This window comes from Maylandia zebra, linkage group LG11 (genome assembly GCF_041146795.1).
Source record: "Maylandia zebra isolate NMK-2024a linkage group LG11, Mzebra_GT3a, whole genome shotgun sequence".
Classification (NCBI taxonomy): domain Eukaryota; kingdom Metazoa; phylum Chordata; class Actinopteri; order Cichliformes; family Cichlidae; genus Maylandia; species Maylandia zebra.
The window spans coordinates 3,780,490-3,795,220 of NC_135177.1; the positions used below are offsets into that span (position 1 = coordinate 3,780,490).

Genomic DNA, 14,731 nt, shown 5'->3' on the forward strand with positions numbered 1-14,731 from the left:
CAACAAAAATAACAGGTCAGTCAATAGCCCCTTGTCAAGAATGCTCCACATGGTGCCTGCTTTGTGTAATAAATGTACAAAAGATGTTCTTATTGTTAAATGTCAAAGTAAAGCGCTTTTTTTGTTTATTAGTTATGTAGAATATAAGAGTTGCAAAAAAATAAAGCAACAGTGTGGTCACAAAGAGGTCAAGAGGTATGTTGTTCGTTTTCACCGGATAATTGCTAATTAAAGCCTTTACCCCTTGCAGTGGCAGAAAACTTTAGAATCAGCAGACTGGCAAGGTGAAAGCATTGGCCAAAACCATAATGTCATTAAGCATGCTCTTTGTGAATGTGCCCATAATATGCAAAATGAATCACTTTGTGCCTAACTTTATCACTGGTGACAGCAGATAACTGTTGCATCCACAAAATATGCCAATCAAAACAGAAGCATCTAGATAATGAGCTCTAAAAGTTACATTTCTGACAAACTACAAAGCCTCTTGAACAAACAGTGAGAACAACTGAATAACACAAACCACCATACTGGATGCAATTTGCATCAGTCGGAGGCGCCGCATCAATACCGTGCAAGGAAAATGGGAAGTTGAAAATAAAAGCAGCCAAGCATTGTCAGTAAGTCTCCAAGGCGATCATAAAAAAGTGTTCAATAGAATTGATGACATGCCAGCAATCACAGTGGGATGTAATGCATTTTAAACAGATGCAATCATCTTAGATTGGACACTTTGTCATCAGTGTTGAATCTGGTAATTGCTGGCAGCTCAACTAAAAAAGAACAATCAATACATAAGAGGGTGGTGAAACAAAAAGAAAATAAGCACTTTTCTGGACAGCGGAGATAAATGTAACTCTTACACTGAAGTGGACCAGCAAGTATGTAGAATCAAAGTATGTGGTTTTATATGGCGTGAGTGCTACTCACAGACTCTGTCGGAGCTCTGCGGTATCTCTAGACGTTCCCAGTGACTGAAGATTTTTCTCTAGTGTGACCACTGGAGGAACAAATGGATGATACAAATGTTAAGAGGTGTATTCAGGCCTCACAAATACTCTTTCACACTTGATTTGAAAGAAAAACTTCGCTGAAATTTGAATCATTTCAACATCTATTCTGTCCCTGTTAAGTCTCTGTTAAGGTAGATAAAATGTCTTATCAAGATGATCCCAATCCTAAGCAAAAGTAGTTCACTTCAACTCTCACACTGTTTCCACACTTAGCTGTATTTTTTAGATACCCTTAACTCAACTTTAAATCTGACCAAACCAAATTAACATTTTATCTTCAAATTAACAGAATTTAAACTGATTAAACTACTTAACCATTATTGAATTTTTCAGGATATTATTACTACTTGATCTGACCTCAATTCTAAATTAAACCCATAAAATTTTTTAACTTGATGTGTAAATTAGGTTGAAATAAAACCCAGCTACTAATCTTTCATCCTTAGTTTTAAAAGTACCACTTTTAAAACTCAAACCTAAAACCAAAATATAAATTTGCCTTAACTCAAATATAAATCTGTTGTTAGTTATAATCTTTAAATAACCTCAGACTAAACTTAGCATTAAATTAACCCAAAAAATATTATCAAAGCTAAAACACAGAGGATACAGTATGGCATTATCTCTCACTAAATGGAAACCAAGCTATAACTTTTATACCATATGCAGCATTTTCATATTTCAGTTCACATCTAATAAATAGTGAAATGGTAAATGGCCTGTATTTGTGTAGCGCTTTACTTAGTTCCTAAGGACCCCAAAGCTGTAGCCACAGCTGCCCTGGGGTGCACTGACAGAGGCGAGGCTGCCAGACACTGGCGCCACTGGGGCGCCTCTGACCAGTAGGCAACGGGTGAAGTGCCTTACCCAAGGACACAACGACCGAGACTGTCAGAGCCGGGGCTCGAACCGGCAACCTTCCGATTACAAGATGAAGTGCCAACTCTTGAGCCACGATCGCCCCAGTGATGGCCTTGATCTTAAATCCAGAATTAATGCCAAAGTAAACATGAAACTTATTTCAACCATGAATTCAAACATAGCTCTGAAATGAAAAGTTTCAGAAGAAATTGAAGTTAATTTCAATTTCCAAAACTACTCTGTAAAGTTTTGATCCTATCAGTATTCCAAGACACATTGACTAATCTTAAATTGGATTTTTATCCACAAACCTACTCTAATTTTAAAAACCAATGACCCCAATTCCAAATTTAAGCCATGCCAGTTTTAAATGTTACAATTTAACCCTAATATAGTCCTCATTGTAATTCTAACCTCTAATCTAATTTTATCTAATCTTAATATCGAAGCAATACATTTAACCCTAATCTCACAAAACTAGTGTGGCCTGATCTGTGTTCAGACATAGACATAGACTAATGGTAGAATTCATAACTGAGCACTACTAAAAATATACTTAGTCAGTAGTTTTTAAAATAAAGCACAGACACTCATTTTACCATTGGCGTTGATCTGGAAGATATTGGAGGAGGTCTCCTGAAACACATCTTGCAGTTCTGAGGGGCTGACCTGTGTGGCTTTAGAAAAAAAAAAAAACATAATATGAGCACACACTTCTTAGCTCAGTGAAGCATGGAGCAGACAACATTGTAACAGCAGGAATGACAGCAATGAACCAAAAACCAAAACAATATCTAGGTTTGAACATTTCCACAAGAGTCTGTCTGTCCAGTGGGTTGGATTTTCTCATTGCCTCACTGTAGAACTGTGGCATCTGAGGTACTGGAACGGGTTTGTTTTTATCCCGCTTCTATGTTGTAATATATGCCAACACAACAGATGCACTTTTTTTTTGCCTCAACCAGAGCCACGGGACAAATGACAAGCAACAATGGCCTGAAGATGCCCCCCACGACTGGCTGGTAGAATGCCACATTCTTCAGATTTCATGAAAAAGAGCAACCAGTGCCTGATCTGAATTGGTTTGGTTGACAAGACTATTGTTGGTGACAACCAGAATATACCGTTAATAGGAATACAAAGGATTCATCAGTTGGACTTTGGCAAATGGCTGGTTATGTACTTAGCATTGAGAAACTGTTTAAAAATTCTTCATTATCAGTAGGACTTTTTTGAGACCAAGCTGACCTGTCAAAATGAGATCAACAAACAAATATAAAGAATTTAAAGAACTGTCACATTGAAGTTGAATTAATTAAGTAATGATATATCATTAAAGTGTGTTATAGTAGAGGAACTGACATTTGCATGAATTATAATAATAGACTGTACATTGTTATGATAGTGAATAGAATTGGAAAATGAATGGACATCAAAGACTGCAGGAGCCTCTTAGGTACAATCTAACTGCAGTGATGATGATAGTCTGGACAGGGAAAATGACATGGCACTAAGCCACAGGCTGGCTGTGGGAGTTGAGAGTCTGCTGTATAAGTTATATGGGCAGAGCTATTTTCCTTGTTCAAAAGCACATGTCATTGCAAATGACAGGGAGGGTTAATGGCCCGGTGCCATTACAGCAGGCTGAGATCAACATCACAACCTGCATAAGCTTCTCACGCCAGCCATTTCACCCATCCTTTTGTCAGATACTGCAGCCAGAAATGACTGCAATTGGCTTTTTTCCCTAGTGATATGGTCAAAATTATAGAGGTATAGAGAAAAGGTAGAGGTGTTAGAAAGCTCTAAAGTCAAAGGATAAGAGGAGTGTGGGATCAAATATTGGCATGAAATAAGGAGAGACATGCAGATAGAGGTGAAGTCAGAGACAAACCAAGGAAACAGATATTCATGGTGCGAACCAGAGCAAGAACTAGGAGACCTCCCTTTAGATCACAAGTCATTAACTGTACCCACTGAGCTACACTGACAAATCGTGCAGGCAATAACATGCTGGCATGTAGTCAATTGAGCAGTGTTACAAGATTCTGATACATTTGGAAATGGGTCATTTTTCAACTGAAAGACCCTTAATGCATTTTAATGTTAGCTCAGCAGACACACACATACACATCTTAACACAAGCATTGTCCACCTTGGCCCACAGTGCACTGCCCATAGAGTGGGTGACCAGTGCTGGCATGAAGTTTAGGGGCCCTATAGAAAGTATGCCTGCCCTCTGTACACAGGAAGACTAGGGGAAGGGATACTGGGGGCACACTGCAAATGTACTGAGGGCAAATCATATAATACTGAGTAAACTGTGGAGCTAAGCACTGTACTCAGTTTTCAACAATGAGTGCAGTTTTAATTTATATCTGCAGTGCAGCAGATATATAAACTTGTCTGGTCACGCAAATCCAAAATAATTGTGCTTGTTCAAAGTAGAATTGGTAGTTTGCAATGGTTTAAACACTAAAATGTATTCAGTCAGTGAGTGAAAACTGTAACAGTACAGTTACAAACAAATACTATCTGGCTTACCAAATAACACACCAAAAGTTATGCTAGTTATGTGTTTTTAATGAAAAGCAGTAGCAACTTAATAGAGTGGTCTGGAAAAAGTAAAGAGCACACTGAACCCCCTTTAGTGTCAATAACAGTTTTGTATAGTTTCGAAGACTTTTTAGAAATTCTGACAAATCCAAAAAGTTTGCAATTATTTTTCTTGTAACTGTTCATCAAAAGACAAACTCTGCAATGGCATCAGTGCTATTCATTGTCTAGTCCTTCTGCTGCTTCACCCATACCAGCTTCTAGTATTGCAGATCTTTGAATTTATCGAAGCTTCATACTCAGGTTGCCCTAGATGCCCTATTTTACAGCGTCAAAGAGAATAAGAGAATATACAATACAGGAGAGGTATCTAAGTACAGAGAACCTCAGTAACTAAACCTTCGTTCTGTCTCAAATAGCATGTTATTAATTTAAATTTATTAGAGTTACTTTATTAGTTTTATAGGCCTGTAGTACAGGTGTGTGAGGTAAATTCAAGCCTTGATAGTGGTTCAATTTAGGGTCGTCATCAGTGTTTTTGTAATCATTTCATGCTTTTATTTTATAGCATATTTAAAAAATGCCTAAAGTTTCCAATATTTTGACTGTTTGGGTATAGTTTTTCTTTATTTTTACTCCTTTCTACATTGTAGATACATACTGAAGATATTAAATATATGAAGCAAAATATATGGAATTATGTAGCAAAGAAAAAAATTATTAAATAACTCTAAATATGTCCTATATTTTAGATTCCTCAAAGTAGCCACCCTTTGCTTTGTTCACAAACCCTTGGCCTTCTCTCAATGAGCTTCATAATGTAGTCACCTGAAATGGTTTTCACTTCACAGGTGTGCTTTGTCAGGGTTCATTTGTGGAATTTCTTACCTTCTTTATGGGGTTGGGACCATCAGTTGTGTGGCCAGAAGCCTATTTGACAACTGTTAGAATTCATACTATGGCAAGAACCAATCAGCTAAGTACAGAGAAATGACAGCCTATCATTACCCTAAGAACTGAAGGTCAGTCATCCTGGAAAATTGCTAAAACTTTGAATGTGTCCCCAATGTGTCCCTCGCAAAAACAATCAGGCGCTGTGATGAAACTTGCTCACATGAGGAACGCCCCAGGAAAGGAAGACCAAGAGTCACCTCTGCTGCTGAGTATAAATTAATCCGAGTCACCAGATTTAGAAATGGCAAATTAACAGCAGCTCAGATTACAGCCCAGATAAATGGCACACAGAGTTCCAGTAGCAGCCTTGCTAGGAAACCACTACAAAGGAAAAGCAACAAGCAGAAGAGATTTGTTTGAGCCAAGAGTGGAATGGTCATAAGACCAGTTTCATTTCAATTTAAATTTTTTTATTTATACAGCACCAAATCACAACAACAGTCGCTCAAGGTGCTTTATATTGTAAGGTAGACCCTACAGTAACACATACAGAGAAAAACCCAACAATGACCCCTTATGAGCAAGCACTTAGGTGACAGTGGGAAGGAAAAACTCCCTTTTAACAGGAAGAAACCTCAGGCAGAACGACGCCCTACTGGGGTGAGAGAAGCAAGACAGGACAAAAGACATGCTGTGGAAGAGAGATTAATAACAAGTATGATTCAGTGCAGAGAGGTCTATTAACGCAAAGAAATACTCAATGCATCATGGGAATCCCCCAGCAGCCTGCACCTGTTGGAGCATAACTAAGGGAGGATTCAGGGTCACCTGGTCCAGCCCTAACTATATGCTTTAGCAAAAAGTAAAGTTTGAAGCCTAATCTTAAAAGTAGTGATAGTGTTTGCCTCCTGAATCCAAACTGGAAGCTGGTTTCACAGAAGAGGGGCCTGAAAACCGAAGGCTCTGGAATAATATTCTTGTCAGTTTTTATTCATATTTATGTTTAAAAAACATTGTTTTAGTGTGTTGAATAAATGTTTATCTTGTTTGGCTCGTGGCCTAAAGTGTGCCTTGAGTTTTGGCCCCCTGTGCAATTGAGTTTGACACCCCTGGCCTAAGGGAAGCATGTATAATGTAAACAGAATTGGTCCTAGCACTGAACCCTGTGGAACACCATAATTGACCTTAGTGTGTGAAGAGGTCTCTCCATTTAAATTAACAAATTGGAGTCTATTAAATAGATACAATAAAAACCACTACAGCGCATTACTTGTAATAACTACAGCATGCTCTAATTGCTGTAATAAGATATTAACCCTAACCCTATACACATATACATACATATATATATATATATATATATATACATATATATATATATATATATATATATATATACATACATATATATATATATGTGTGTGTGTGTGTGTGTGTGTGTGTGTGTGTGTGTGTGTGTGTGTGTGTGTGTATATGAATAGGATGAGGGACCTATGGATTCTTCGATACCCAACATCCACAATGACGGCGAAACAACTAGTAGCTCAGTGTTCCAACATTCGAAAGAAGGGACTGCTCTCACAGCTAGAGATTGACGAGGTACAACACAAATGCTACAGCAAGGAGGAGTCAGGACGCCAGGTCAGCCCCAAGTGCGATAGGAGAAGGATCGTTGAGTGCGAGAGGAACTGACCTGAAAAATAGGATCATGGCCAAGCTTGAAACCTGGAGCCCCCGTAGCCGGTTACCAAGATTACGTGAAGTACCCTAAGAAGGTCTGCTAGATGATGTTAATGCAGCACTACGGACAATACCTACAACCACGATTACCGACACTAACAAGCTGATCTACAATATAGCAGCAGTGATCAGTGAGATGCTTGGCTACAAGTTGAACAGCCACAAGGGGCAGTACCCTCCATGGAGAAGGAGACTAGAGGGCAAGATCAAAGTAGCACGGAGAGAGGTTAGCCAACTAACGGAGTTGCAGAAAGGTGCGACAAAGAAGGTGCATAAGAAATACAGCAAGCTGTCCATACCTGAGGCCTTGGAAACTGCCAAGCAAAGACTCATAGCCTTGGCCAGCCGCTTGAGGAGGTACACCAGAGAGATAGAAGGCAGGAGAATAAACCAGCTGTTCCCCACAGAACCGGCAAAGGTGTACTCTCAGTGGCAAGGGAACAATAAGAGAACAGCACCACCAAGGCTGGAGACGGAGCAATACTGGAAGAGCATATGGGAGAAGGACGCAACCCATAACGGCAATGCTCAGTGGCTAGTGGATCTGAGGGCAGACCACAGCGACCTCCCTGAACAGGGTCCAGTAACCATCACAGTGGCAGATATCCAAGAAAGGGTCTCCAGTATGAAGAGTTGGACAGCACCAGGGCCCGACATGGTTCACGCCTACTGGCTAAAGAAGCTGACTGCACTCCATGAGCGTCTGGCAGCACAAATGAACCAGCTGCTAGTTAACGAGAGACACCCGGAATGGCTAACCAAAGGTCGGACGGTCCTGATCCCCAAGGACCCCAAGAAGGGACCGGTCCCCTCCAACTACCGACCAATAACCTGTCTCAGTACTACATGGAAGCTTCTGTCGGGCATCATATCGGCTAAGATGAACAGGCACATGGGTCAATACATGAGCGGGACACAGAAAGGAATTGGCAAGAATACCAGAGGCGCAAAACACCAGCTACTGGTAGACAGAACAGTCAGCCGAGACTGCAAGACCAGACTGACCAACCTGTGCACTGCCTGGATTGATTACAAGAAGGCCTATGACTCAATGCCCCACAGCTGGATACTGGAATGCCTAGAATTGTACAAGATCAATGGGACCCTAAGAGCCTTCATCAGGAACTCAATGGGGATGTGGCGTACAACACTAGAGGCCAACTCCAAGCCCATAGCACAAGTCACCATCAAGTGCGGGATCTACCAAGGAGATGCTCTGTCCCCACTGCTGTTCTGCATAGGCCTGAACCCCCTCAGTGAGATCATTAACAAGACTGGCTACGGATACCGACTACGGAACGGAGCAGTTGTCAGCCACCTCCTGTACATGGATGACATCAAGCTGTATGCCAAGAGTGAACGAGACATCGATTCACTGATCCACACTACCAGGCTATACAGCAATGACATTGGAATGTCGTTCGGACTGGAGAAGTGTAGTCGGATGGTAACAAAGAGAGGGAAGGTAGTCAGAACTGAAGGGATTGAACTAGCAGAAGGCAACATTGCAGAGATAGAGGACAGTTACAAGTACCTGGGGATCCCGCAAGCGAATGGGAACCATGAAGAGGCCGCTCGAAAAGCTGCAACCACCAAGTACCTGCAGAGGGTCAGGCAAGTCCTGAGGAGTCAGCTGAATGGTAAGAACAAGATCCGGGCCATCAACACGTACGCCCTGCCCGTGATCAGGTACCCTGCTGGGGTAATAGGCTGGCCAAAGGAAGAGATAGAAGCCACTGACATAAAGACAAGAAAGCTCCTTACCATGCATGGAGGGTTTCACCCCAAGTCCAGCACCCTGAGGCTGTGCGCTAAGCGGAAGGAAGGGGGCCGGGGACTGGTGAGTGTCAGCACCACAGTCCAGGATGAGACAACGAACATCCGAGAATACATTGGAAAGATGGCCCCAACTGACCGAGTGCTCAGTGAATACCTCAGGCAGCAGAAACCCAAGAAAGAGGAGGGAGACGAGGAACCATCATGGAAGGACAGGCCCCTGCACGGTATGTACCACCGGCAGATAGAGGAGGTGGCTGATATCCAGAAATCCTACCAGTGGCTGGACAAAGCTGGACTGAAAGACAGCACAGAGGCACTAATCATGGCAGCACAAGAACAAGCTCTGAGTACAAGATCCATAGAGGCTATCACACCAGGCAAGACCCCAGGTGCAGGCTGTGTAAAGATGCCCCAGAGACAATCCAGCACATAACAGCAGGGTGCAAGATGCTAGCAGGCAAGGCATACATGGAACGCCACAACCAAGTGGCTGGCATAGTGTACAGGAACATCTGTGCCGAGTATAACCTGGAAGTCCCGAGGTCAAAATGGGAGATGCCCCCAAGGGTGGTGGAGAATGACCGAGCTAAGATCCTGTGGGACTTCCAGATACAGACGGACAAAATGGTGGTTGCTAACCAACCGGACATAGTGGTGGTAGACACACAGAAGAAGACGGCCATAGTGATCGATGTAGCGGTTCCGAATGACAGCAATATGAGGAAGAAGGAACACGAGAAGCTGGAGAAATACCAAGGGCTCAGAGAAGAGCTCGAGAGGATGTGGAGGGTGAAGGTAACGGCGGTCCCCGTGGTAATCTGAGCACTAGGTGCGGTGACTCCCAAGCTAGGCGAGTGGCTCCAGCAGATCCCGGGAATAACATCGGAGATCTCTGTCCAGAAGAGCGCGGTCCTGGGAACAGCTAAGATACTGCGCAGGACCCTCAAGCTCCCAGGCCTCTGGTAGAGGACCTGAGTTTGAAGGATAAACCGCCCGCAGGGGCGTGCTGGGTGGTTTTTTTTTTTATTTTGTTTTTTAAATATATATATATACACACACAAAATTAGCAGAAAGAAAAAGTAGAAAGAGTCAGAAACAGACAGGGAAAGAACACAGAGGGAGACAGATATATGAACAGCCAGAAAGAACACAGTGTTCTTTCATCAGTGGTAATTCATTACTTGTAATTAATTTTGTGTTATTTATACAATATGGAGTTAATCTGGTATTTTGTGAAGCAGTACTCTGCTGTGAATATGAAAAAGGTAGAGTTAAAAAAAAGCCCACCTATCTTATCCATATGAATAGATAAAAGTACATAAGGAGAACTTGGGTCCTTCCACTTTTCCATTTTCCTACTTTCCCCCCCAAAAATGAGCTTTTACTTTTTATGACTTGCTCACAGATTTGTTTTAACAAAAACTTATATTTTTTACATTTATTTCTCTTTTCTATATGGATTTGCATATTAACAGATGCCCTTATCTGTTACCGAACTCTTCCTCATTCCCTGCTTTGAAAGAAACATAATATAATATATTAGTATATTATATTAGCATAATATATTAATATTAGAACACACACTTAAGATTCAAGAGGCCATCCTTCCAAAACATGATAGCACAAAAAAGAACAAAACTAACCTGTGTAAACTAAATTCAAGTAAGCAAAAAACATTAGCTTAATGTTAGTGTTAGATTAATGGGAGCAAGTCAATATGGAGATTCTCATAATTACTTTGAACATGTTCTCATGTTTTTGCAGTGTTTATTTCCTCACCTTTAAGCTGCTTATTTTTTAATGAGTAACCCCAGTCTGTGGAAAAAAATGAAGTTACACCATAGCTCAATGTATTTTATTTAAATAAAAGTGATAAAACCCAGAGCAAGAATGACAGGCCTTGGTCATTTAAATAACACACAAAATTGATTAAAATAATTTAACAGTATTTTGTGAGTCCTACCCTTTTGGTAGGACTCCTGATTTCCCCCTCTGCATTGGGGTGTGCCCCAAGGATCTATCCTTGGGCCATCACTCTTCTGGCTGTGTTCACTCCCTCTTGGCACGATATTTTGAAAACATAAAGTATCTTTTCACTTGTATGCTGATGATTGTCAGCTTTATTTATCTTTTAGCCACCATACTTCTCCCTGTCAATCTTTACTTGACTGTCTCAGTGACGTTAAACTGTGGATGGCAAATAACTTTTTAAATTTTAATGATCATAAAATGGAAGCAATTTTATTTGGCCCGCATCGCTCTATTGTTTCTCCAGATGCAGATTTCAGTGTTTTGACCTACCATCTGAAAAGTTCAATTGTAAATCTTGGTGTGAATTTTGATTCCGCACTTACCTTTGTTGGTCATGTAAATGGGGTGGTAAAATCAGCTTTTTTATCAACTCAGACACCTATCGAAGGTCAAGCCTTTTCTTTCCAAATGTAATTTGGAAACTGTTATTCATGCCTTTATTACCTCACGTTTGGACTATTGCAATTCCCTTTTAATTGGGGTTGGGTACCCTGACGCTTGCAATTAGTGCAAAATGCGGCAACACGTTTTTTAACTGGTAGAAGGAAATTTGACCGCATCACTCCGGTTCTGGCTTCACTACATTGGCTTTCTATTGTTTTTAGGATCCGTTTTAAAGTCCTTTTATTAGTTTTTAAATCTTTAAACCGTCTGGCCCGTGTTTATTTATCCAATTTGTTGAAGCCTCATGTTCTTACCAAGGTTATTATCGTTAACAAAAACTAACGACATAACGAAAACTAGAAGTGAAAAAATTTTTTCGTTAACGGAAATAAAAATATAAACAAAAAAAGGAAAACTAACTAAAACTGTAATGAGTGTTCACAAAACTAACTAAAATTAACTGAATTTATAGCAAAAATGTGTTTAGTTTTCATTGATGTGTGCGTGTCATACAATAGCCAAGGGTAAAAATGAAGTTTAGTTTCCAGATTTTTTTCTTGCCGTCTAATTATGCCAGCAGGTGGCAGTACGTTAGTCAAGTCGTCTGTGTTGCTGCTCCGTCCTCGCGCAGAATCTTGTCAGGAAAAGTCGGAAGAAAGCGCCAGAGTCCAATTTGGGATTACTTTGAATATGACTGTGTTTTGGATAAAGCAAGTGTCTTGTAGTGGAAAGAGACAAATTATGAGGGACATTTCTAAAGGGAAAAAAATCCCACAAACCTTAAAGTGCACTTGAAAAGCTCGCACAAGAAGGCTAACCTAGCTTACCTTGAGAAGGTAAGGGAGCACACTCAACCCTCATCCCAGAAAACAGAAGCTAACCCCAGGCAAGGCAGAGTGATGCATCCCGAGACAACAGGATGGGGACATCTACATAACTGTGTGAGTCAATTGCGTTTAAAAAGTTTATCAATTCACTTGAACCAAAATTACGAACACCCGGTGCTGCAAGAGTTAATAGTCTCATTGGGGCCAAGATATACATTTTATAGTTGCCTGGTATCAATGGTTGTTCATCTGCCTTTATTTATTTATTCATTTATTTATTTAAAGAACCCATAGGTGGGAATGTGAGTTGTCTGTCTCTGCGTGTTAGCCCTGCAACAGACAGGCGACCTGTCCAGGGTGCAGGGTATGGTAGCTGGAATAGCAACATACCCAAGGATAAGCAGAAGAGAATGACTGATAAGATGAAACTGGGATTTTGTTACACTTAATTATTGCAAACACGACTAAAGCTATAACTGAAACTAATCAAAACTAAACTGAAACTAAGGATTTAAAAAAAAAAAAAAACTAAACTAAACTAGCAAACAATTGGTAAAAACTAATTAAAACTGATATAAAATTGAAAATCTGAAGTTAAAACTAAATAAAAATAAAAACTAATGAAAATTGCAAAACTATTAAAACCCTGGTTCTCACTCGCTCGCTCCGTTCAGCCGATCAATTGCTGCTGTCAGTCCTTAAGTCGCGGCTGAAACTCAGAGGAGATCGAGCTTTCTCAATTGCGGCTCCGATGCTTTGGAACAACCTTCCCCTTCATATTAGACAAACGTTTTCAGTGCAGTTCTTTAAGTCCAGATTGAAAATCTGTTTTTATTCACTGGCTTTTAACTCGGCGGGAAACTTACATGCCTCCTGTTATTTTATACTATATTTTGCTTTTCTTTGTTTTTGCGTTGTTCAGCACTTTGGTTTTAAAGTGCTAAGATGATGATGATGATGATAGTATTTCTGCTCAGGAGGAATACTACTTTTTGCATTCTTCTTGATGTTTATTAGTAGTTGGAAGACACTGACATAATGACACTAACAATTGCTATAAAATACAGACAAGAATGTCACTCAAAAGAAAAAAACTCAAATCAACTCAAATCCTATCAGAAAGTTCATCTCTTTTAAAAATATGAACTTGTAACTTTCACTCTTAGTTATTTTACCAATAAAATCATATGAGCTCCTAAGGAATCCATCAGCATTGACTTTTTTCAGCCCCCCTCAAAATGATTGAAAAATAGGGGTCAATACCAAAAGCTCCATTAAAGTAACAAAATCACCAATACTTAAACCAGTGCAGGACTCCTGCGGTTGTTGCCTCCCTATATATATGTGTGTGTGTGTGTGTGTATGTATGTAGCTCATACTACCCATTCACTAAATGAGCCACAGTTAGTTTCATTTGAATGAAGTTCAGCTAAATAAGATCTGATGCCTACTCTGGGTTATTGCTTCCATACAAGCAGCAAATGAAATGCAAAAATTATGCATTTTGGCAAGATTTCTCTTTGGATTAATTTGGTTAAACATATAGCAAGTTGTGGAAGTGCTGGGATTTATTTTTTATCACAGTGTATTGTGGAGAGGTTTTGGAGGTAGACTGTTACTCTCATAATATTAGGCATTACAGAGAGAGGCCCCTTCTCTAAGGAATATGAAGGGGAGGGTTGCTAGTGGAGGCCTCAGGTACATACATTTGTGAGCCTGACTCTGTTAGAAAAAAAAAGTTGTAAATTTCTGGGTTAGAGGAGCTCTTCCCCCTTTTCTTATCCTCTTTATGCAGGTCTGATGGAGGGTAAGAGGTGGTTGCCATGGTGATGGGCGAAGTGGCGTCTCCAAATAAGGAGATGCCCAGAAAGCTGCAGAAGAAACTGAAGTCTGAGCCAACATCAGGCATACCCATATGGAAAAGAAATAGTAAAAACCTATATGTGATTTACTCATGAAAGTGGCCACTTTCTCATTACTTTCATACATTGTTTTAGTAAGTATCTAAAACATACAAGTTTCATTATATAATTTTTCAAGGGATCTTATATCTGTTTTTACTCTTGTATGCTTTTCATACAAGTTTCACACAAGACAGATACAAATTTTATAAGATTTATATATATCTTTTCCATATGGGTAAGGCCACCCTAAACTGTTTTGACCAATCACCTTAGTGTCCTGTTTATCACACATAATATATTCTTCGGATGACTGACCGTAACGATATCCCTGCGATGTGGACGATGCAACCACGAGTAGTAACATCCCAAGCAGTATTTAGGAATAGGAAGTGGTAATATCTTATCCACCAGGGGGAGGCGCATTCATTTACAGGCTTTCTACGCAATTGCACTCCAATTGTGCACCAGTATGTATGTGTGTGCAATTCTGCCAGAAATATGTGGCGCTTTGGTCTAAACGTTTCAAGTGATTATTTAAAGTAAGTGAAAGCTACTGTAGGAGAGAACCATGAAACTCTGGGATTGTGCTTAAAACTACTGGTAAGTGCCCATTTATGAGTTCCAAATAAATTAACACTCATAGGGGCAAATATCACAGTCCTGCCTGCTTACTCAAGCAGTCTGCTGTTTAGTATGTCACTTTTGTGGTCCATTTTAATACTCTGGTTCAAAGATTTTGCGT

General features: G+C 40.2%; 1 protein-coding gene across 6 annotated transcripts in view; it reads right to left on the reverse strand.

Moving 5' to 3' along the window:
• The window catches only part of tsnare1 (T-SNARE Domain Containing 1), a 271,580-nt gene that overhangs the window by 148,040 nt on the left and 108,809 nt on the right, over positions 1-14,731 (reverse strand). For all 6 annotated transcript variants that reach the window (XM_076889692.1, XM_076889687.1, XM_076889691.1 and 3 more), the window contains exons 3-4: positions 2,474-2,551; positions 931-1,000 (exon numbers count right to left, since the gene is read on the reverse strand). In XM_076889692.1, coding sequence (XP_076745807.1) covers positions 931-1,000; positions 2,474-2,551 — 148 coding nt within the window. The remainder of the gene's footprint in view (positions 1-930; positions 1,001-2,473; positions 2,552-14,731) is intronic.